Source organism: Ciona intestinalis, chromosome 2 (assembly GCF_000224145.3).
Source record: "Ciona intestinalis chromosome 2, KH, whole genome shotgun sequence".
Taxonomy (NCBI): domain Eukaryota; kingdom Metazoa; phylum Chordata; class Ascidiacea; order Phlebobranchia; family Cionidae; genus Ciona; species Ciona intestinalis.
In genome coordinates, this window is record NC_020167.2 from 4,660,358 (window position 1) to 4,685,920 (window position 25,563).

Sequence of the window (25,563 nt, forward strand, 5' to 3'; positions counted from 1 at the left end):
CTCCGTATTGATCCGACTTCATATACAGGCTTCAGCGGGGTGCTATATCTACTGTAGTACTAATTGCTTTTATAACCAGAGAACAAACAGTTCATGATATCTTGCTATATTTATTCCTGTTTCTAGTATACATGTACAGTGTACACGATACAGGATCGGGCAATTAAACAGCTTACTTGACGGCCGGGCAAGGGCTCGTAAGAGCCCGCCATGAGCCTAGACTGACCTCGAGATCCCAGTGTCGATAGTGGCGTTAGTTAGTTCTCGTTCTCTCTTCCCGTTATTGTGTTAGGAAAAAGGCGAATTATATACCAGATAGAATCACGTGACAGCCGTGTGACGTCATGCGATAAAATGTTGGAAACGGGATATTATTAACCTCGTTCAACGGGAGGTTTTCATGAGAATAGTCTCTCATGAGATAAGTCGTATCCGCAGTGTTGACATTTAACGAAGTATTGTGGTAGGGTATTGTGACGTCACTTTAAGCGCCGAGTTGCTACAGCTCTCTTTTCCATAAATTATAGCTGCACTTCGGTGCTTCCCCGGGTGATTTTGATCATTTCGGTTTTGTCTTTGTTGTTATTAAACTTCAGTTATGTCTGGAAATGACAATATTGATCCAACCACGGAGACGAATGCAGAAATAAGTGAAAATGAAAAGCCAGAAGAAAAGGAAGAGTCATTTGTGGAAAAAATGGACGACATGTTTAAATTTAGTCTTGCCAGTTTTTCTGCTATTTCGTTATGCTTATTGTACGACACACCAAATAACAAGTAAGGCAAATTTAAATAGGTGAAATTGCGGTATGTATAAGTTGATTTAAATCTGTATAAACCCACTTTGAGAAACCAGGGATGGCATACTCGGCTACCGACTAAACTAGTCGCCGCCTAAATTTGATTTTGCTTTTTTAGTCGCCTGACTAAAATTTTAGTCGGCCGATTTTGACCGACTAACTTCTGTAATGAGTAATGCACAGAAACATAGTCGGCCGACTAAATGTGAAAAACCACCGACTAAATTTTAGTCGGCCGACTAAAAAAACGCTGTAACCAATAGTTTTTAACATTTAACAGCAGCATCCCCTGCAGCATTCATGTCAAGTGAATATACCGCATTTTTTTAGTCGGGATTACACCTGTTTGCAATGGTAGCAGTATTCTGAATCGAATCCAGTATCTTTTAGAAAGCCACTATAATAGTTTCCCATGTTTTTTGCAGGGATTACAGGCACAGCTTCATTGATTCTTTGGTTAGCCATCTTTCTTTATCCAGTGGTGTAGGAAACACAATGAAAGCCTTATCTGACAATGACATTTCACAAGAATCCGATGTTTTCATTCAAATTATAATTTCAGACAAGTGTATGAAGGTATAAGGAAACTTTATTCACAACTTGGAACCTTATTTATAAAATGGATGCTTGATTTTTTTCAAAAAAACACTGTAAAACTTAGAAAAAAGTTAAAAGGAATAACAAGAATTATATCGCCAAGACTCCAATAAATTGTTGTTAATTGTTTAAAACACGTCCAGAATATTGGGATATTATGCGCTAAAGGTGTCCTATCTTTCCCTCCCTACTATATAGAATGATAATATTATGAAATTGTTTATAATATAACACTAAATTTGACAGGAAAACCGACTGAACCTTGTTAAAGATTTAGTCCACTGGTGTGTGACATCATCTGGTGGGAAATATGATTCACGATCACGGTTTCTCTTACGTCACATGACTTGGCAACTTCACGTGAAGTTAGAGGACCTGGAAGATGTAGAAGAGACATTGATTAAGATGTTGAGGGAACAAACGGAGAAGGAGAAATTGTAAGCTTCAATTTAAATTTAATACTTACTTATTTTGAATTTAATAGTTGATCCTCTGTGAATAATAGACTGACGATGCTTTTGTAGCACCAGATCCTTACTGAACTTAATAGTGGTTTTTATATTTTGCTGTGATATATACTAAGATTCGTAAAGAAATTTTTCATAAATTTTGTAAGAAACGCTGTTGTTACTACACTACACTGATAATTAAACCAGTATGAATGAATAAAAACTTACCTTATTCTTCATGTGGTAGAGCAAAGACAATCATTATAACACAGGTGTTGACAGTATCTTCAACATTTTTTCAGAGAGAATGACTCTGTTCGTGCAAAAAAGGCTCGAAATCAAAAAATTAAACGGTTTGCTCTGGTTGGTCTAGCTGCTGCAGGAGGAGGGGCTTTGATTGGTTTGACTGGTGGTCTTGCAGCGCCTCTAGTGGCTGCTGGTGCAGGTAAGTTGACATATTTTAAACGTGGATACAAAATATGTGCAAATATTTATCTTTTCTGTTTTGCGTTTTATAACCACATGGAACTGAATTTCTTTAATGAGACATTGTTTTTTAATCTGTAGCTGGTAAAAAGTTGTTGGTAAAAAAATGCAAAATAGATAAAAAGCTTATACTATTCATTTTTATTTATTTATATACTCCTGGACCTATTATTTACGCGAATTACGCCAATGATGATGGGATTTATCTTCCTCTTCCAAGGAGCGATTATTGGAGGAACATCCGCAGCTGTTCTCGGATCTGTTGCTGGGATCGCTGTCATCACTTCCTTATTTGGTGCTGGAGGAGCAGGATTAGCGGGATATAAGATGAAGAGAAGAGTTGGAGGGATCGATCAGTTCTTCTTCTCTCCTCTCACCAGCTCGGATCAGCTATCCCTCACTATTACTATCTCAGGATGGTTGTCAGGAGATAATGAGAGTAAGTGATCCATAGGTTTCACTTAAGCTCTGCAACAACTAAGCTATTGCGGAAGACAGTTTTTCATACCTATTACCACCGACAGACCTATCACTTTTTCGGCAGCCACATGCACCTGTAGGCTGTAGCAGTTCACATATCACCTCTAGGGTTGTTCTATTATGTATGGGCAAGGTTCTACAGCTAGGCATTACAAGGACCTAGGATTTAGGCCTGTGTTGGTCTATTATCCTAGATTTTAGAAGTAAAAGAGGTGTCTTTTTACAAATATTCAAGGTCCTTTTATTTTTAGCATTATTTTAGAATTACATGCACAATTTGATAAAACTTCGATGTTATGATAATGAGTAATAGGAAACTGCGATGTTGCAATTTGTAATGTTGTGGCTAAAAATAGGATAAATAAGCAATTTTGTTTAAACTTGTATAATGTGAAACAAAACAGTAAAAAAAATCTCGCTCAACAGTTTCCTAATTTCAGGCAACTTCTTTGACGTATGGAGCCACATAAACCAGTCAAGGGAGCAGTACAGCATAGTGTGGGAGTCAGAGCACTTGATGAGGCTTGGTAATGCATTTGAATATATTCTTGAAGGAATTATGAGTTATGCTGCTACTGAGGCACTAAAGTACACAGCATTGGCAGGTACATCCAAGTTTGTATGTTACGTACCTCTGTGTTTAGTATGTAAGTATGTAACTTACTTTATCCTCGCGTGGCCGGAAAACGACAGTCGTTATCACACGGGTTTAACACCTCGTGCCAGCTTACGAGTTACCATGTATGTTACTTTGTGGGTTTGTTTTTATTCCAACACTCTTTTATCTGTTACAGGTTTGTTAGCAGCCATAGCATGGCCCGCTACATTAGTTTCAGCTGCTGGTGTCATTGACAATCCATGGAGTGTATGTTTACAAAGATCAGTACAGGTTAGAATGGCAATTTCATTACATTAAGATACCTGGAATCATTAATTGCAGCAATCTGTTTCACCACACTGTATGTCTCCTTTTGTGGGTCAGGATTGTATAGGCTATGCAAATTGTAGATAAATTATAACTTTGTAAAATAACTTATAACCTAACTTTGTGCAGATTGTGGATACAAATGTAGCTTCACACATCATAAAATGTAAAGAAATATTTATACTACATTAGTGTGTGGTGTAAATTGTAGACATTGTTTTGTATTGAAGGTTGGGAGACAACTTGCAGAAGTTTTGTTAGCAAGAGAGCATGGGCAGCGACCGGTTACTTTGATAGGATACAGTCTTGGAGCGAGAGTGATTTACTTTTGTTTGGAAGAAATGGCAAAACGAAAAAGTATGTTTCAGGTTTTAATGTTGAGTTGCGTCATTAGTATAGTTTTCTTTGTGGACCTTTACTTAAAGTGTGCTGTAAAGTTTATTGCAAACTTTTGAATGCCCACTTACTACTAAAGAAAAATTGATTAATAGGTTACCTATTTCATTATAAAATTGTATGTGTAAATAGAAGGTCAAATGTAATCTAAAGGTACCACCAAAGTCTCAAAAAAGAAACAGCTGCTGAAAAAAGTCTGTCTTGGACTCTTTGTATGCGTTATTATTTAATAGTTGTGGCAATGATGCTTAAAAGCTAAACATGCTAAAAAACAAGAATACAAGATAATTAAGTGACAACTGACATTCTACCAACAGAGCACAGCGGAATAATTGAAGACATTTACTTACTTGGTGCTCCAGTAAGTGGGAAGGTGGAAGATTGGAAAAAGTTTTCAAGTGTTGTAGCTGGACATATTACCAATGGCTACTGCAGGTAAATATTTATTAGTTTTTATGTATTCATTTGGGGCTTTAAAACAATCAGAAATTACACACAAAGTTACGTACTTGGTAACTTATAAGTAGGCATGAGGTGTGTGAAGCAGAACACCCGTGTTTTTATGACTATCATTGCACCACCACTCACCGGTAAAAAAGTTACATTCATTCATTTTCCTTTGGAAATTCAGTACTGTAGTAAAAATTGAATTTTAGAACTAATTTTGTAGTAACAGATTTCCTATTCCAGACGTGATTTAAAATAAGTTTAATACAAATTAAACATTAAAATTTTCAGAACAGACTGGTTGCTTCGGTTTCTTTACCGCACTAGTTCCCGCCATACTGAAATTGCTGGTCTTCAACCTATTGCTTGGGAAAATCGCAGAATGATCAATATTGACTTGAGCTCAATCATTGAAGGTCACCTTGATTATGCAAAGAACATGAATGCTGTGTTGGCAGCAGTTGGTGTTAGGTATATGGCTTATTCTGTAAATACCATTACTATGGTTGGTTATATTCTGTTACTTACTATGGTTACTTATATTCTGCTGCTTGGCATGTTATAATAAATAAGGTCGCCACTAGATTCTCCTCTATAAATGTCACACCATTCGATTTACATTTGACCCACTTCAATTTGTAGGACTCAAACTTCAATTTGTAGGGCAATAAATTTGGCTTTGGCAGTGCCTATCCCCGGTGAAAAGCAATGGAATCCCCAATTATAATAGGCATGATAAACTGTCTTGTGCCATGGCTCTAGTATAGTTCAAGTCTAACCTGACCAATCAGTTTACAGGTTTGGTGCTGCTACCATTGTGGCCTGCTGGGGCAAGAGACTTAACATGTTGCTAATGATAATAGGTTGCATACAACGACTATCCTGCCATGGAAAGATAAATATTTGTTATTTACTCATTAACTTCTATATACAAGATATAGCTTGTAGTCTTATTAATACCAGCCATTTTAAACACAAACTTATCGTTTACACAGAACACGGAAAACCTTCAACAATGAAGCAAAGAGTTCAATCAGTTTGCCGAACATGGCAGCAACTGCCACAGTTGATTTGCCGGTCTCCAGCAAATCCTGTGCTGATATCGGTGCTTTAGGTGAAGCTAAAGTAGATAAAAAGGAAGAAACCAAAACAAATGAAACCTTGGAATCTGAAAGTAGTGCAGATGAAAGCAAAAGTCAAGAATGTTCTGATACTCCAGCGCGGAAAGTTTAGTGGAAAAATTTATTTTTTTATATACGCTCTTAAAAGCTTTGCTTCATACTTTTAATTATGTTTTTTAAATTAGGTTTGGCTTCCACTTCACAAAAAAACAATCGATTTATGAAACCAAAAGAAAAGTTTGCATTTTTAAAGTAAAACTTATGCTAATTTCTCAATTTTGATTAGTCTGCAACAAAATAATTTTGAAAAAACCTTTAAAAATTGGGAAAAGAATATTTGGTTTCTTTTTAATACATTAGGTTTTGTTTTTATTAGTCTCTACAGTGTCTTTTTACATTAGATTATGCCTTGCAAATGTTAGGTGTTACCAATTTGACCTGTAAATTTAAATTAACGTGTTTAGACATTTTTGCGCTTACTGTACTATCGGTATTGTTAATTCCATTTTTTCGTACTGGTGTTTGCCATTTGGTGTATCTCATTTTTTGCAACTGTGCAATATGTTTTATATTCTCTTTCATTGTTTATGAAGCAACATTTAAGGAAATAAATTGTTCCTAAATGTATCACACTTGTTATAAAATGCGCAGATCTAGGCAACACTGAGTTTTAGTTCGTAAACACATGTTAAGCCCTGGTTTCAGTTACTGAAGGAATAAGTGTGTATATATATATAATGTAAGCAACCTGCTTTTTGATTATAAAAAATTATCCCTGTCGGCTGAACCACTGATCTAAATATTAAAATCCAAGACTGAATTTAAAGATAACCAGCACCAAGTTTTTAAATTTTGACGAAAAACATAACAACTGCTTTATGTTGTGGGAATATTTATACATTTTAATTGCAACAACATCCCTGTTCGTGGAAACAGTCCGGGAGAGCGCAGCGCACACATCGGTTTTCAATAAAGAAAGGCAGTAAAATCACATGAACATACATGATGCACAGATCTAGTTTTCACAGGAAAAGAATCACTCGTTTAGGAACAACAACTTTTTTCTGGATCAACCTCCAAGCATCACTTCACTCGCTTCTGCTGACGAGCTCTGTAAATATCATGAGCTGGAGGAGCAGCAGATCTGGATGCAGACATTTCATCATCTGAATCTCCTCTTGAAGATGAACGTTTGACTCCGGCATACCGAACTCCACTCGTTGCTCCCGACACTGAGAACGTGTGTCCCTCTCCTCCACTGTTCACTTGTTTTAACCAATCCTCCTCTGAATTATTGTGGCAGTGGTTAAGAAGTGGAGTGGTAAAATAAATAAATTGATTAGGATTTTAAACAATGTTTCACCTTTAACACAGAATTAATTATAGGCCTACGTCCTACATCATTCGTTCTCAAATTATTACTTTAATTTTTAAAGGCATTTTTGGAAGAGGTAATTTTAATTACTTTTTATAAAACAGGCTTTTCCGGCATTGCCCAAATTCAAACTTTCATCATGATTATAAAAATTAAGACAGAAAAATCAACAATAAATAGAAGTTAATTAATAAATTTTTATGTTGGCTGTTCTTTGCAAAGCAATAAGTTTAGGAACCACTGTCCTACACAATTACAATATACATTATGCAAATATTGAACAGAGACTTTATATGCAAAGAACTTTATATGTAAAAAATGTTATATACTAATGTATGTAACAGAGTAAGGTATGCAAGAGATGTTTCAGTTGGTAAGATTATACATTAGGTAAACACACACACACACATACCGCTTGGTAATGAGCAGTCAGCAAACTTGTCCATCAAATCATCAACTTTGACAAAGGGACCATGGAAGGACCTTGGAGGCGGCATGTTCTTTAACAATATTGTTGCTGCTCCTGGAAACGGAAAATCTCCTCCTGGCACAGGGTGTGAGCCTGGAACTGTTAAAGTTTGCAAGTTGTTGAAATAAATATTGGTTTAAAGGTCTACGCATATATACATTTAAAAATGATAATGGTGTAGGCTACTGTTAATAAGGTACAAAATTCATTTATCTTACATTGACTGCAATAAAAAACAAAATATTAATATGAATTTAAACAAACACCTGTTGCAACATGACGTTTAAAGAGACGTCACATTACACAATCTTAATTACTTTTATTGATTAGTCTTAACTGTCAACACTGCCTATACAACTTATCGAATGGGACTCGGGAACAATTGAAATTGTAGAATTTTTGACAAAAAACAGACCATAAAAAAATTAATATATTCCCAACATACGTGGTCGACGTCTTGGCTTATAAGGAATCATTTGTGATAAATCCGGCATCGCGAATCCCACTTTCTTCTTCCCAGCATCATCCATGGAAGATTTAGCTCCTGCATCCATGGATGAGGATGTTGGATTCATCATCGTGGTCGTTGTCTTATTTGGAGTTCTTGTGTCCTGACAATTTGCAAAGTGAAATTATTTTTGAAAATTTGAACATGCTTTCCTAACTTTATATTTAGGATAATTAAAATATGCCTTACCAATTTCATATCCTAATTTAATGCACAGTTTTTAACCTGTTCTATCAGAGGTTCTGGCCAACAATAAACTCAATGTACCTTTCAGGTGCACAGTAATGAGTAATGACCAATCACTGGTCAAATGAATGCCCTGCATTTTGTGGCTCATTGATTATTACATTCTAAAAGTCCGACTAAGTAGACATATGACAAGAACAAGTAGTTTAAATTATATTTTAATGTAAGACTTACTTTATATCCGAGAGCACGTAATATTTCAGGAGCACAAGGATACAAATCTAAGAAACGGTATCTGCAGATACAAGTAATTACATTATTCCTGTGTGACATGGTCTTATAGCAGTAAAGACTAAAAGTAGAAAGCAACACTGATATAGAATAAAGGTCCCGACCTGTCAATCAGCATGCAGGTTGATTTTCCTTCATAATCAGCTTTGAAAGCTTCCAGTCTCCTGTTTTCTACCTTCAGCAATGAAGATAAATCCCCAACATTACATTCGAACTCCAAGTACTTATCCCAGATAGTCCTGAAAAAAGTTTATAACCGTCTCGTTTTTCAATGAATACAAGCAGATAAAAAAGCAGGAAAAAAAGCGAATTTTTTAAATTTTACGAAAAGCGATTAAAACACATAGTGCAAAGTGGAAAAAGATTTAGATAAGAAATTCAATTGTGGCAAATTCCAAAATCCATTCTTTACCCAGATTTGTCTGGTGATAAACTAGTTGACGTCAGAACCCTTTCAAACAAAACCCGTGTGTTGTTGTCCTCTGTAGAAATAAGGAAAATAAATGTTAAATTCAATTTCCTATTCCTAACATTAAAATTGCTATTATGTAGTTAACAAACCATTGAGATGTGACATGTAGTCAATATATGCAAGCAGGTAATCAGGTTCATGACCAAAGCGCTTTAACCCAAGCTCAAATATTTTGAAAGCAATTTGCTTGTCCTGTGAATAAAGAAGTTTAAGTCAGGACCAGGAAAATTATTTACAACTGATATTTTATAAGATTTAGTTCATTTTAATAAACTTATACAACAAGAGATAAAAACACAAACAAATGTAATAAATTCCAAGAATCTGATTTTGATCTAGTGCTTATAGAGTTGAATGACTCTTGTGTAAAGAAATTTGAGGATCTGGTGCTTTAAAAATGTAACAGACAAAACCAAGTCCAACCAATTGTATAGAATTCTGAATAAAAGACTGACAATGCTATTTAGCCGATTATGCAATTGGTTGGACTCGATTGTTGTTTGTTATGTTTTCGTAGCACCAGGTCCTTAATAAAAACACAGTATCAATATTATTTATTGTAATAATGCTTAGGGTATTTTTTACCTTAGTACAATAATATTCCATCAAAGCAGCAGCTACAAATACATGGAATCGAATTCTTGTATCCTCCCTTGCTTTTTTAAACACCAACCTAGCAGCTTTAATGCCTTCAGCACGTCTTGTGAATTTCATGTACTGTATGTATGTCTGCAACAACAACAAAAATTAAAATAAATATATTTATTTATTTGTTATATTTTTAACAAAATTGATTAGTTTTAGTAACCGCACTATTTTTTTAGATAAAAAAACAACACTTACCAAAGTTTGATCACAATCTTTGATGTCAAGTAATCTCTGATAAATTGTGTGTACTTTGTCGTGTTTCATTCTACCCTCTTCAAAATCAGCATATGCAAAGTGAATGAGAGTATTTGACTTCATTAAACTCGATATAGCTCGCTCATAAAGTGAAGAAGCTTCATCCGATAAGATTTTGCTGCTATTGGTGTCCTGGATAGCAATTGACAAATTAGACCCAAAATAACATCGAAAGGCACACACAAAATTTGTTCTCACACAAAGAGCGTATATAAATAAATTTGACTTACTCCTTTTTCTTGCATAAGTTTGCTTGTACTTGACAAATACTGTGCAGCTTCATACCAAACATCAGGGTGGTGGCCAAGACATAGCAAGCATTGCTCATAAGCAAACATTACTAGCATGAAATGATGAAAGTTTAATTGGAAAATCCACAGAAAGAAGTTTTATATTTAAAATAGCTGGCCAAGTATACAAGGAGATTTAAAGAATATGTCATTCAATGTGCTTGCTTACATAAAGTCATAAACACAAAATTGTTTTTTTTGCTTTTATTGAAAATTGAGTGTACTGTACAAGGAAACTTATTTGTGGTTTACCTCTCTTTGAAATAACAGTTAAACTTTCAGATCTCAAAGGATTTGACTTCTCCCAATCAATGTATTTTTTCCAAACCAAAACCTGTGTTAGAGAAATCAGTTATAAACTTTTTTAAGAAAAATTGGCCTTAAAATTGCCTAGGAAAAATTAGTTCAAAAATTGTGTAAAAGAAATTAGTTTAAAATTACAGCATTGTTAAGATATTGTTTCATTTGTTTGGTTACCTGTTTTGCTTCTTCTACTGAACCACAGGGAGGGGTTGCTGGGTTGTGACGCTGCAAACTACGCGTCGTGGCTTCTAATTCCTTTGAAACCCGGCGTGCATTGACATATTCACGTGTTCGATCATCCAACATTTTCTTTGCAATTATTGGATTAATGCCCTGAAGTTAACAATAATTGTATATATATATAAATATATACATATGTGTGTCAGTGTGTATATCTTTAATGAATGATATCTTTAATAAAGAGAATTTTTTTAACATTTGTGGAAATGCAGAACCATTATAATCAAATAGCAGTTTGGGTATGTAAATACAGGAAAATTTAAAAAAATTCAAATTGAGGATATGAAAAATTTCACCTTTGCAGATGTAAATACCTGTTCATATTGTGAATATTCTCTCCACAGTTGTTCAATGTTTATCATTGGGTTAACACATCCGCGTTGATAAACTCGTCGAACTGCTGTAATTCGTTGATTTTCAGCATAGGAACCGACAGCCTCACTGTGTTTTAAATTGAATCAACTTTCAAAGTAACAAAGTTATAAAACCACTTACACAGCTTTGAGAAACGCAATGTAATCTGCCCAGATCTGATATGACATAATATCCATTCCGATTTTCTCGAGAGCAAAATCATATGCTTGCGCCATTTTTTCACTGCAATTGATTTTTTTGTAAAAACAGCATACCCTTTGCGGTAAATAATTAAAAAAGAAATTCCCCAAAATAACTATAGTACCGGTATGAAGAAAGGCCGCTTTTGGTTTCTCTAACATAGGTCAAGTAACATTTCCACAAATCAATACTCAAAACTCTCATCAGACAACGCTGGAAAAGCTTTTCAACTTTTTCGTAGTTCCGAGACTTCATCTGTAATATTGGGCACATTGAAACAAATTATCATGTTATCTTAAACAATTCATCAACTTAAATGCAACATTGCCACTTACACTTTCGTAACTTACACTTAAAACAGGTTAAAAATGCAACATTGTAACTTACACTTGAAACAGGATTACTGTAACATTACCAATTTAACATTTCGGACGCACAACTTGCTCAAACAAATATACATTTGACAAAACACCATATTTGTATCATGTTGTTCATTGTGCAAAATGCTCATACAGTCAAACTGTCAAGCAAAGCTCCTGTAACTGCGCCCACAGCTGAAGTGTAGAATTTATGACAGATTTTACACTGTCTATACACCACTTGTTAAAAACACCAAACAGTTTATGGGTTTTTTATTCCAATTTGTGTTGCATTTGAGCCTCACAGCAGTACTTAAACACTAAATGCTTTATTTTGACTTTGGTCATAAGTATAATAAATGTTTGAAATGTTTTTTTAAGTACATTTGATTTGTTACGCTAAAAAGTATTTCGATTTTTAGAAAAATTGAGTCCAGTATTTTGGCATTTCTATATGCAAAATTTTTTTTCAGTTGTTAAATAACAGTGAAAGTTAACAGCATTAAAAGAACTTCCATAAAAATATTTTTCAACTATTTATATATACAGATGATCTGTAACAGATCTCTTAGTCTGTCTGGTAGTTTTTGCTGCTTGTTACTTTTTTGGTAGATGTTGTGTTTAATATATGTATAAATTACTTTTGCAAACAATTTTCCTACTCCAGTTGACAAAAAAGTGTTTGCCTAAATCACTGCTGTCAATGGACTCGGAGTGGTGAACATTTCTGTACAACAAAGATAATTTAACCAGAACATGATCTTCATTTCATCAAATCACTGTACAATGCTGTTGTATCAGGTATATTTGTCTTACAGAAAAAGAATAAACTAAAATTAATCAAAAAAGCTCAGTCCAAAACAGAAGATAGGGCAATAGAAAACATACACTTTTGCTCTCTTATCAATATTACTCAATGAAGTATTCAAGAATGTTAAGTTATGTTAAGTGTTATAACTCTAAATCCCAAAGAGTAAGATAGTAAAAGTTTTTAATCAAAGAACTGTTGTATCTGATTGCATATGATAAAGAACCTATACCCATAAATTTCATCTTAGCTTTTTTTATTTTATGTTTAAGCTTCTTTGCTTTCTGAAGCATTTCTTTTGCTAACTATAGATCCTGTTTGTTATAGATTCCGTTAATTTAATATTCAAACAACATGACTAAACTAGCATTGAAATAAAGGCTTGAACATTTTATGAAATTTCTTTTCTATTAAATCCAGATACACTAGATCCACAAGCGGCACAGTGATGCTCCAACAAATAATAATAACAAGAATAAATGTAATAAAATAAAGATTAAGGTCACAGTTAACTGTAATGCACAAATGGGATGAAATTATCATTTTAAAGGGGTTATTTAAAATTCAAGCTACTAGCCAACATTCCATGAGCTAAACTTTTCGAATGCGTTCTTTGTCAAAACTTTTGCAGCAGTTTAGGAAACCTAGGGCTGGCGAATGATAAAAGTTGTCAGCACGAGTTATTCCTTCCATTTATCAAATAACAGCAAAATATTTACAACAAACCTCTTGCTCTATATAAATTCGCCAATATCTGCCAGTTGTTGGAAATTGTGAAATTAAACGTTCAAAAGTTGTTCTGCCCTTATCAATAGGCTGGGTCTGCAAATCGTCAGTTTTATTTAAACATCATTTTATGTAGCCTATATTCAATAGAGAAATAGTATATTCTTGTATGGTAATACCATTTATAAAATACAGATTAAACCGACATTTGAAACCCTAAAATGAATAACATGAAATAATACAAAATTTGTGTATAACCATTTTAACGTTTATGTGTTTTTAGTCTTGCATATTCGCAAACTAAATGCTGATATTATAATATTAATTTTTTTGAACAATTTCAAGTAATATAAATAAAACATACGTAACATATATATATATATTTATATATATATATTATATGTATATATACATTCATATGCATGCTGCAATTTACCTGAGCCTCACGTATCAAACCATTCCAAGCTTCAACATCAAACTCATTTTCTCCAACACGAGTTTCAAGTTTCCTGATCCTTTCAGGCATGTATTCCTACAATAAAAGTATGTAAAAACACATTTATCGTGACTTTTAAATAATACTAAACTTCAGCACTTACCGAATTCGATTTATCCTTTGGCATCCTGGCCGAATAGCAAACAACAACAGTTTTTGGTAATTAAATTGATTTGTCAGTTTTCGCCAGCAAATTTTTATCATACGTCAGGTTTAGTGTTAATAACTTGCTAAGAAATAAATAGATACTTGAAGGTTGAAGCTTGTTACATTATATTTAACCAGAAATACATAAAATAACACATGTCTCGAACTTTAGTAAACCTGCAGCATTTCCCACTAAATTATGACGTCACGCTATAGTCGCAGTACAGTGTTTCGCAATGAAAGAAAAAGTACATAAACATCAGTTAATATTTTCATTTTTTCGACGTTTAGCCAATCCGAGTAAACGTAAATACAGAAGGATTTGCATCATGGCGCCCTTCATAGAAAATGAACTGTCATCCTATACATAAAAAATGTAAACACACACATTTCTTTCGGTATCGGTATGGATACAATGTTACACCCGCTTAACTTAACGTATCCAACAACTGGCCATCGCAGCGTCTATAGTAGATTCATGGAGTATCGGCACAAGACTGCTAGCATTGTAGGTCTACTTGTTGTTAGGCAAGACACTTAGCGGTAATTGACCCGACCCAGAATACCTTATTGGTTTGTAGCGGTCTTGTCCGGTTCTGAATCTTTAAATCTCCAATAATTTTGGGCTACTTAAACCAAAATTCTAGCCTCCGTACAGTAAAAACAATAATTAAGACGATAGAAACTGTAGACAAAGATAAATCGAATTGCAGAAGAAAAAAAATGACACAAATAAAACTTTAGTAGCAATGACGTCAAAGTACAGATAAAGAATAACCAGAAACAGAATAAACATGCACTGGTGTCTATAGGTTATTTAGAATAAGTGAATGTAACTTCCTTTATCCTCGAGTGACCGGAAATGATATAGCACAAAGTACAAGTTGTACTAACGAAGTTTTGAAGAACAAAATTCTCTTCTCATTTTGGAAGAAAATCTTTGCGATAGCAATTGCATTCACCATGGTTTTCCTGAATTAAAGTTTATAATATCTGTTCGCAAATCATTGGTAATTTAAGTGAAGAATAGAATTATATAATGACAGTGTTTACTATTCATAGGTTAGGAGAACTTAAACATGCGCCTTTTTAAAGGCCCCCGAAATGTGAAATAATTTTAGGTAGCCTACTTCTTAACTTTTGTCTTGGCAATTATTGATTATCTGCCATTATTGTATCAAAACTAAGACGATCAGTTTCATCATTGATAATGTAAATATTTTGGTCTTTGGTGTAACTATAGGCTATGCAGGTATAATATATATATGCTGTTATTCATGATTCGTTTGAAACTACTACCAAATATCTGTGCATCGGTATATAACTAATAACCGGAAATTAACCGCTGTTTTTTTTACTTGGTTACCATACCGATTTCGTTCATAATTACATATGGACAGTGTTTTATCAAGTTAATATATATAATTTAAATGTGTTCAGTATGAAGCACTGCTGATGTATCTCTCACGACAAAACAAATAAAACACCGAAGCGTTATCTTTTTAAAACTTTACGACTCACCGCCTTGCCTAAAAAAAGCTACAAGAAAGCAAAGCTGTAATGAGTGAGCACGTATTAAACAAATTAGCATACTATCATTTAACCCTTTTAATATAACGGTTAACGCTGATCATAAACAAACCAGACATAGCCAACGCCTGGTACAAATATACCAATCGGAACGAACATATCACGACACCGGTGCCTATAGGTATTTATATTAGGCAATATAACCTATAATGCAACGGATAAATAAATTTGCAACACGAAATACAAGTTCCAATAACGCAGCTTCAAAGACCAAAACTCTTTTCTAGTTTGGGAAGAAAATCTTTGCGGCAACAAGCACCCTGTATGGTTTTCCTGAATTTTAATTTATAATATTAGATTGGCGAAACAATAGTAGTTAAGTTAAGCTTAAATATGAACTTACCAGGCACCCTCTTGTACGAAGTAAAATGCTTTAGTTGTCATGACTCCGTTAAAACCAAATTTGCACAAAACAGTATAAGCACCCATGTCTGAATAAAAAAGGGTAAATAAGGTTTAACCTGCCCAGTGTCTATACCCAAAAAGTTAGTATTCCACAATTATACAGAGTTTTTCCAGTCGAAAATAAGAAGGGCGAATGTAAGAAGCATATTTATACTCACCATCCCAAATCAACCAATCTTCTAGATCAAGTTCCGGTAAAGCAACATTTTGAGCAATAATATCCGTTCCATCACATGTTGTCCCGTATATTATCGTATCGTGAACCGCTTTATCACTGAATCTCTTCGTCTTACGTCAAAAATAACTTATTATGCTCAATGTCAACATTTAAAGCCCAATGCATAAAAAGTACAACGTTTACCTTCAGTACTATCGGTGTATACTTTCCCGCCTTCAAAAATGTTTTCCAAAAAGCTAGGTAGATACTTTCATTTGTATAGTAAAAGATAATATCTGTTGTTCAAATAAAGATAGTAACCTCAGCGTTAAACACTATACGGCACCATATACCTTCGCTTTGTTTCTTGCCAACAATGCTAGTTGCGATAGAGAATGAAGACTCAACAAAGTATCTTCCTGGTTCAGCAATGATTCGGACCCCACATTCTGACGGAAACAACTTATCCAATGTGTCGCGTGTGTCATTTGCAATCTGGTTTAAAATTGTTTAAAACAAAACAATTTTTAGGTTGAATGCATTACAGACGAAGTTTATCCCCACCCAAGACAAGTCCCCTGTTCCAAGACGAGTTTTATAAAATATCTAAGCTAAGACATAAGTAACAAACTATCAAATATGTCTCATGTATACCATCAAATAGTTCTACCTGTAAAAACAATTTCTGATCTTTATCATTTCCGGGAAATCCCCCACCGATATCAATTAAATCCATGTTGATACCGATTGAGGAAGCAAAGTCAAACATCTTTCTGGAGTTTTCCAAATTTAGCCTCATGCCTATTGAACTTTTACAATCGTCCCCAACAAAAAAACTGTAAATGTAAAACCTTAATCTAAAAGTAGTCAAATTCGAATTAATTATATATTTACTCTGAACGCTGTTGTATCATTAAAAAATAAACAACAATTTACCTCAAGCCAATAACGTTTAAGTCAAGTTTCTTAGCGTGTACCAGCAACTTTTTACCCTCTTCTAATGTACATCCAAATTTACTTCCCATTTTGAAAGTTGCTCCAGTCTCGTCAGGCAGTAATCGTAATACCAACCTTAAAACGGAACTCGTAAGCGGGCCGTTGTATCGAACACAAAACTGATTATATTACAACTGTCGGTTCCTCGCATTCGACGAGAATAAACGGATTTGTTACATACATTCATTCAGTTTTAGGTTTACACGTATTCATAAAGTATATTCAATTTGCTGGGCATTAATACTTGAGTTAAATATTACCGAGCATCGGGAAAGTACTTCTGTATTTTATGCAACTCATCTTCGTTGTCAAACGTCATCAATGAAACTTTTCTTGTTCGTGCATGTTGTAATTGAGACGCTGGCTTGCATGGCAGTGCGTAGATTATTTTTGCAGGATCTACTCCGATGCTGATTACTGATTCTATTTCGTTCTGTTTGATACAATATATATATATATTTATATATATAACATATTTTATTGGTAATTTGGTATTTTAGTAACTTAGTATTATAAACCGACCTGACTTGCACAGTCGAAGCCGGTACCAAGTGCAGCAAGAAGACGGATAACTGGCATCAAGGGACAACACTTAATCGCATAAAACAGCTCGACTCGAGGTAGCACTTCTTTCCATTGCTGATGTCTCAGAAAGACACGGTTCAAATCTCCGATGTAAAACGATCCGTCCCAACTCTGTGCATGAAAAGATATTTAAACTTGGGAATATCACAGAAGTTGAACTACCTTAACAAGCCTTATATTAATGGAATTATATAATAACAGCTAGTGTTCACATATTCATGGGGTTCAAAAAATGAAATATATAGTAGGGTGGAGGAAGATGAACAGTTTTTCATTCTATACTTTTTCGTTTCGTTTTGTAGTAAACACAGAACATTCAAAGAATTATAAAACTGCATCCTCACGACTCCCACCGTGGACCGCTGTTAATTATTTAAAACACAATCAGGATAATTAGATATTATGTGCTAAGGGTGTTCCATCTTACCCCACAGTACTATACAACTCTTTAAAGGGTATCTAAAACATGACATAAGACGTTGAGAAATAAGTTTGGGTAACCTAATTGTGTTTAACCTTTGTCTGGCTAAGTGTTTGATTATCCGCCATTGTTGCAGCAAAACTGTGACCATCAGTTCCATCATTGATAATGTAAATACTTTGGTCGTTGATGTAACTATACGCAGTTGTAATTATTTTGTCATTCATGGTTCTGTTGAAGCTGTAGCTCACTGACAAATATAAAGACACATTACGTTTTCGGTTTGTTATAAAATGGATTTTGATAGAGAGAATATACCATATATTATTAGAAAGCAGAAATAAACGACGGCATTTTGTTTGTGAGTGTACCAAGACGTGTGAATGTACCAAGTCTTATTTCAGCAAGACTTTTCTATCACGCACTTTACTAAATTGAGCAAAATGACTTAACTGCATCAAAAAGCGGTTGCGATTGGTCTTCAATGTGCTAATTGAATTTTACAAAAGCTTACAACAAACTTGTTTAAACCGTTAGGGTTAGCTTGGCGGCGTAACGACCGATCCACTGCAGATATGTTATTAGAACTATTGTCGCGTAAACAGCTATTTGGTTTGGCAATTCTCTGCACATTCGTTATAGCTGCCTGTGCACTTGTTATTATATAAGTTTTACAACTAGTAATATTTCTAACTGTTTCGAATCTGATTTGCTCTGTATAATTACTGTTGCTTACTGTTGGATTCTTTTAAACAAATTGCCTTTGTAGTGTTGAAATTCAAAAAACACACTTTCTACGTTTGTATATTTCTTACACATCGTATGGTACAGCCTTTCTGAGTTAAACATTAGCTGTTAATAAGTCGAGGACTTCAGCAATCTTTCACTTGGCAAATATAGCGGTTAACAGTATAATGTTAATGCAAATAATAATATGTATTGTTCCATTTTTTAAAACCTTAAAACTTCGGTAAATATTTTTACCACTTTCGACCACAAAATAGCGATCATAATAAAATCTTGACCAACGCTATGTTACTGATAGAAAGTTAAAGTTATAATAATTGGGAAAAAGGGGCAAGTTGAAATACCGTTTTAAATTCCCGTTATGGTTGACCCATTAAACGATAGACGAAATCAAATGTTACAGTACTATTTGAGAGTATTGTCACCAAGAAAGCGCGCGTACCTTAGAGGCATGTGAGCTATATGCTATACGGCACCGGACAAGTATCACTAATGTTTTCCAATAAAATCACCTTAAACTGCCCATGTGGCGAAAGATAACATCTTAATTGTGACCAACAGTAAATTATACAACTTATATTTTAATTGTTGGAACAAACGTACCAATTACACATGCTGTGACGACTTTGTAAGCATTACGAATATTTTCAAGCCCAAAAAATGTTATCAATTTTTTCATCCCGGAAGTTCTGTTTAACCGGTTTATAAAATGAACAGCATTCAGTGTGAAGAGGAGATATTTCACTAAAAGGCATCGTACCTGTTTCTTTGTCAACGTAACTACGCAGATCAATGCTACGAATTAGTTTATGGTAAAGATTTTGACAAATTCTTTTGCTAAAACTACTGGTACATACTGTAGTCACAAAATTACACCGAAGTTCGCTTGCTAATATTTCGTTTTCTATAAATATCTTCGTAAGCAGGCCTCGCCTGCAATATTTCTCATCGACGGTAGCTAGAGACGTTCTTAGAATTTTGGTTGCACTCAATTCTTGCCTTATGTTTCCCATCAAACAATCAGTTAGCCTATTTATGTATCCCGGCCATTCATTTTGTTTTGCAAGCTTCGTTAACTCATCTTCCAAACAATTTAGTTCCAGAGGGTTTTCCGTTGGTTCAATAAAATTAATACAACAACCAGCCAGTTTACCAGTGTCTGCTAAAAACACTCCTACAGCGGCGTTGTGGTGTAAATTTCGTTCCGCCCTCAGTTGGTTAAAAACAACCGATTCGGAAAGTGGTGCATTCAATGCAAGTGTCCACGGATCACGTGGTGAATAACTGTCTTTGACGAGTTCCCTTACTTCTTTTAAGTTCTCCAACGAAATTCTTTTAATCTGAAACCGATCCATTATAAACTCAATACGCAGACTAAAACTTTACTTTCGTGGTTTTAAGTATTAGACCTAAATTACTTGCTAATTATATGATAAGAGTTACAATTAAGCATAAAGGTCTCTGGTAAAATTATGTTTCCAATAAGTAAGGCCCAGCGTATACCATTAACGTTGAAATACCAAAATCAAAACCATGCTGTGGTGCTCGTTCCGCCCAACGGTTTTCAGTTATCTTGTCTGGGTTTGTGGGTTCAAAAAAGTTAAATCGACCGGGGGTTGTTCTGCTTCGATTTGTCACGACGTGTAAGTCTGCTGACAAATTGGGTGGAACGCCACGCTTATTCTCGTAGGGTCCAATTTTAATTGTTTAAACTGCAACATATCAAAAAGGCATTAACGGCACTTTCTATGCAAAAACATAATATTTTGACGATAAAACCGTTAGCTTGTAAGTTAAGTGGAGCGGAGTGTAGATAATATATTGCGTCTTTTTAATCCTATCGCAGGTCTATTGGAAACAGAAGACAAGAAATCTTTATAGGTTCAATGATTTTACATTTTTTTGTCTTCCTTTCGTAAATAAAGCGGACGTTTATGTATTTTTGATCATTTAAACTCACAAATATTACAATGATTAAAATCAATACTTTCGAGACCTTTTCATGCGGAAGGTAATCGAACACTAAACTTGTTCTATACCTCTAAATACATAAAGCCAAAATTGTATAACGATTTCTTAACGCCCGGTGCTTTGGCGGTATTCCAAAACATAGACACAACATAGCACTATAGTAACTTTTTTAAAACTTATTGGTAAGATTTGATAAAATCGTATATATTACAGAAGAGTTAATTGTAGTTTTTACCAGTTAAACGAATAAAGATTATCCCAAAACAGATCATTTTGACATTTTTGGTGAACCTTTAATTGGATCTATACTCCGACTCGGTCACAAATGGCCAACAAGAGCTGTAAAACGGTATAACCCACAACCTTGTTGAGCATGTAAGTGGTCACTTGGATTATTTTTCGGCGAACAGTCCATTTTACTTGGTAATAATACTTTTATATTAATACTTTCTACCTACTGCTACACGGTCACAATTAGCGAACAAAACTTATTTTGGGGATTCTTCTCGATTGTCCCAGTTGACAGCTAACTGAATTAAAATTATTATTTTAGCAAATTTAATTCAACCAGAGCAACAAAACTCACAAATCAGCAACTGCGGTTTTTGTTATTTTATTGCTTTCGAATTTAACGAGAATTACAATTATTACAGCAGTGAAACAGCAATTGCTAAGGGTCTCAAGAATTTAATTTGCTTTCTGAAAAATCAAAACATTATTAAAATACCTTCATAAATTATGTGACTGGCGTTGGTGGAAAGCCACTACGGCACGACAAGCCCCCAGCCAATGGTAGTGGGTTTCTACTTAGGTGAGAAACCCTTGCGGGATGTTACTGTCCACGCAGGTTAAAGAAACCCCAATAGACAAAAATAATACAACGAATGCACATACACATGTGCACGACAGCAACGACAAAAAGAAAAAAATAATACTACGCGGTGCAAATACAAAAAGTGCAAAAAAGCATGCAGTACACACAACAGCTCATCCATATCCAAAAACAGGACGATTACAAAAAGTTAATTAACGCGGACATCATCATTGAAATATCTTCAAAGAAAATATGGTTCAAATCCTGAAGGATAATCAGCTGCAGTGTACAAATTATTATATGTCCGATTACAAGGAGTCAAAGCCAATAACGGCTCCACAAGTCCGAATAACCTGACAAGTCGCCATGTTGGTACCGCGATACTCTCGTCGTATCTTCACGCAGTATAATATCGTTCGGATGTTAAGCACCGCTTCGACCGTTATGAAACTGCGTCAGGTTGTTACGAACCGCACTAATAGTGATCTAAATATCCGAGCGTAGCATCACTGTATAAAGTGACCTAAAACTAGCGTAGCATCACTGGCGGCGACGTCTTCGCAGCAACCCAACGGTAACGTAACTCAGTCTAGAACCGTGACGTAACCGCACCGAACCCATCGACGTACAGCGTAATTGTAACGTGGCCAGCGTCACAATTAGGCTTTTTTGAAATAATAGCAATATGTTATCGGGGACAATTAATTAATAAAAAATGATGGACATCAAATTTAAAAGTTTAACTGCGTATATATTATATTGCGCGTAGATATTACTCAAGTATTTGTGTACCAACATCCCGTTTTATCAAGTGATTAGGACAATGCAAAATCGCTAAAAGATTCGACCATTGCGGAAGAAACACACAATGACGTGTACAACAACAAAATCCGATCCAGCAAGATGTTTGCCATAGTTTCATTGCATATATTTCAGTGACATGCAAAATGCACTAAAGTAGTGACTGACAAAAAGGCTGGCCACATTAGGTCCAGCAAAAATGAGGCACAAACAGTAATCCGGCAACACTGTAAGAGTGCTCCAGCAACCACACCCAACAACACACAACTCCTAAGCCTAAGCAAAGCCTCAAACCGGCATCCTTATAGTCGCCTTCGTCTTTGCTCTTCGTCTGCAAAACAACAACGTAAATTAGGTTGGGGCAAGATGGTCTAGGTCTTAAATCATCCCATTTGGTAGTAAACAAAGAAAATTTACAGAATTATATAAATCTACCCCTGCGACTATAAAAACGGTGTTGCTAACTGTTAAAACACGAATAGGAAAAAGGATATATGGGAATTCCCTATATGTAGATATCTATCTTGCCCTATATAGTCGTCTTATTACAAACGACATCTCTTATCGTCACCGGTTCATTTCATGCAGTGATGCACAGTTTGTTTTAAATTTCTAGCAAACATTAATCACTTTCAAAACTTAACTTTGCAAAATAATACTTTTTTTAGTAATAGAAAAATGGTATACACTTTACCTTGCCTTTTTCATTGGCGGCATATTGCCTGTCGTTTCTGTAACAATAAATAGGTAAATGTCCGTTTATAATATGACGTCACAATTTACCTTTTTCCGCGATTCGTGTTCTGTCCCCTTTATCCTCTGTGACGTCATATACCATATTCTAAACTATCGAAAAAATGTTGTTTCAAATAATAAAGATTGTGACGAAACCAAACAACTTACGAAGTGGGTTCTTCTGTTGCGTCATCACCACTTCGTGACGTCACATCTCTCATTTCATCTAAAAAAGAACTGGTGTACGTAATAATGCCTATTGTGAATTATACTTTACCAATTGTTTAATCTTCATGCTTCATTTCTAGCCAACAACACGAATTTATTTTTAATTAAAATTAATACGACAGTATATAAGTAATGTGCCTTGCGACGACGGAAAGCGCGCATGGGGCCCCATGAAATAATGTCGCGAAAAGCAAGCGTATATAGAAAAAAACGCAATGTCACGTCACAAACGTGTGCTCTCGGGCGTGTACCGGATCATGACGTAATAATCACGAGCGATGGCGAAGCGGTTATGACGCGATGTCATACATACGTAATGTGACGTAACGCAGCGATTGTGATGTCACGTCGCGAATGACGTGTTTTGAGACAAAATTAAGAACCGTAGCGAAATTCCTGAAATAAAACGTTAAATAAGAATACCAATCGCAAGGCACAATACTATACAATTAATATGATAGGTTTACCTATGCCTATATGTTAGAAACTTATAAATAGTGTTAGTGTAAGAACATTAAAGTATTAGATTATATATTAAAGTAACAGTAAAATAACTAAATAAAACTTGGTTCACAATTAAGTAACACTAAACAGTGGCATAGTACTTAACTTCAACTCTTGTAGAAGAAACAAATATAATCCTGCAGTGAGTTCATCCAAAAACAGTGTAGCTTCGTCGCTGCTTCTTTCAAACTGACTTGTAAAGTTGCAACGTGTTGTAGGGACGACGTTTTACATGCCCGGGGAATCAACGAAAAGCGCCAGACGTCGGCCAATCAAAATAATTTTCGTGGTGAATTTGAATTCCCCAGTTTTCTCGATGGGCCTGTATGTGCTTCAGCACTGTATATTTGAGCACGTAGGAGGAAGCATAGATCTTTTTTCGTTAAACAGTTGTTCCTGTTTTTTTCCCCATGTCTTTCCACATGTCTGAATTCCCAATTCTGGCATTAGAATTTTAATTTCTTGATTGAAATCAAATCATAGTATATATTCATAAATGTTCGAACAAACTTTCAGAGCTTCAAAAAGTTTAAGAACTCCTGGTGTAGCAGTAGGTAGAATGCATTCATAAAGGTATTACCAACTAAAAATAAACTGTTTGACGAAAAAGGATCTCTAGATGACCACTTACGTGCTCAACAAGGTTGCGTGTTACGCCGTGCAGAAGGACCGAATCACAATATAGGAAAAATGTGCATTCAAAGGTACAACCCGCCAAAAAATGTAAAAATGCCCGTTTTAGAGGTAATTTTTATTCGTTCAATTATTAAAAACTACAAACCAACCAGTACTTACTTGGGATTTGTATTGTTCGCATCGTAATATACAACACAATGTATACGATTACATACTGTAATGTATGAAGCACTGATGTGTGAAACATGGGTCTACACACGGTAGACCTCCATATCTCTCCCATATTTACAAATATTCGGAGGGGGAGGGGAGTTTGCAACAGTAAGCATGAGCGTCAGCAGTGAGGAGTTGACATAAAATTTTCCATTTTTTAAACTGACCCCCAAGTTTAAAAAAAGAAAAAAAATATTTGCGTTCTAGTTTTAGGAATTTATAAGACTATACGCAAAACATATCTATATAAAGTACTTTTCGTTTTATTTTGCAATTAACTCTATTGTAATATACATATATATGCTTTTAGCAAATCTTACAAATATATTTTTAACAAAAAGTTACTATTATGCTGATGCGTGTCTATGTTTTAAAACCGTGGTTCCCAACACGTGGGGCGCGACCCAAAGTTGGGTCGCCTGATAATTTTTTGGGGTCGTTTGGTTTTGTCAGTTTGTCATAGTTGCGTTTAAATTAAATGTAACTTGCCTATTAAACATTGCAACAGGCGGTGGTGAACAACCTAAAAATGTTACAGAAGTAGAACTGATTCATATTTACGATGTTTTCCTCAACCAGGCAGCATGTTTATTACGTAATAGGAGGGATTTACACGTGGATTCATTGCATCATAATAGCGATTGTTTGACCTGGCAATTAATTACGACATAATAGCAATTCACACGTTGATTGTTTGCGTCATAATAGCGATTGTCCCCTTGATTATTTAGCCTGCAGGTGCTTGAAAACAGTTTGGATATTTGCTTTTTAAGTAAAGTATACAAATGTTTGCAAAAAATGCTTTGTACGCGCGTAAAGCAACGCCAAAACTCACCGATAGCCAACGAGCACAGCTATAGCTCATTAGTGATTTGATAAACATATTATTTTCTGAAAAAGTTAATGCTTTTGCAGTGCTGCTTGTTAGGGG

The 25,563-nt window shown here is 34.9% G+C and overlaps 3 protein-coding genes and 1 long non-coding RNA gene across 4 annotated transcripts; 1 reads left to right on the forward strand and 3 right to left on the reverse strand.

Annotated features, from left to right (window-relative positions):
* Nucleotides 1-569: 569 nt before the first annotated feature.
* Nucleotides 570-6,328, forward strand: LOC100175233 (transmembrane and coiled-coil domain-containing protein 4). The gene is made up of 11 exons (XM_002126650.4): nt 570-777; nt 1,226-1,376; nt 1,644-1,834; nt 2,149-2,291; nt 2,553-2,771; nt 3,253-3,417; nt 3,607-3,701; nt 3,968-4,094; nt 4,451-4,568; nt 4,872-5,051; nt 5,576-6,328. Exons 1-11 carry the CDS (start codon nt 599-601, stop codon nt 5,811-5,813), a joined length of 1,806 nt encoding a protein of 601 aa, XP_002126686.1. The 5' UTR covers nt 570-598; the 3' UTR covers nt 5,814-6,328.
* Nucleotides 6,329-6,529: 201 nt separating this feature from the next.
* LOC100177545 (cleavage stimulation factor subunit 3) lies at nt 6,530-13,983 on the reverse strand. Its single transcript, XM_002126444.4, has 18 exons — nt 13,786-13,983; nt 13,623-13,718; nt 13,187-13,282; nt 11,418-11,548; nt 11,234-11,335; nt 11,053-11,179; nt 10,673-10,831; nt 10,448-10,529; nt 10,136-10,245; nt 9,846-10,037; nt 9,588-9,731; nt 9,092-9,194; nt 8,943-9,012; nt 8,635-8,769; nt 8,474-8,534; nt 7,991-8,156; nt 7,489-7,644; nt 6,530-6,987 (listed from the first exon to the last, which is right to left on the reverse strand). Exons 1-18 carry the CDS (start codon nt 13,807-13,809, stop codon nt 6,785-6,787), a joined length of 2,157 nt encoding a protein of 718 aa, XP_002126480.1. The 5' UTR covers nt 13,810-13,983; the 3' UTR covers nt 6,530-6,784.
* Nucleotides 13,984-15,419: 1,436 nt separating this feature from the next.
* LOC100182233 (ornithine decarboxylase-like) lies at nt 15,420-18,261 on the reverse strand. Its single transcript, XM_009859357.3, has 10 exons — nt 18,079-18,261; nt 17,500-17,673; nt 17,238-17,410; nt 16,918-17,052; nt 16,652-16,817; nt 16,335-16,476; nt 16,186-16,277; nt 15,983-16,112; nt 15,763-15,850; nt 15,420-15,692 (listed from the first exon to the last, which is right to left on the reverse strand). Exons 1-10 carry the CDS (start codon nt 18,208-18,210, stop codon nt 15,623-15,625), a joined length of 1,302 nt encoding a protein of 433 aa, XP_009857659.2. The 5' UTR covers nt 18,211-18,261; the 3' UTR covers nt 15,420-15,622.
* A 3,996-nt stretch (nt 18,262-22,257) lies between these two features.
* On the reverse strand, nt 22,258-23,619 carry LOC108951061. The gene is made up of 4 exons (XR_001975486.2): nt 23,220-23,619; nt 23,100-23,157; nt 23,011-23,047; nt 22,258-22,647 (listed from the first exon to the last, which is right to left on the reverse strand). It is a non-coding gene; the product is annotated as an uncharacterized LOC108951061 (long non-coding RNA).
* Nucleotides 23,620-25,563: the final 1,944 nt, after the last annotated feature.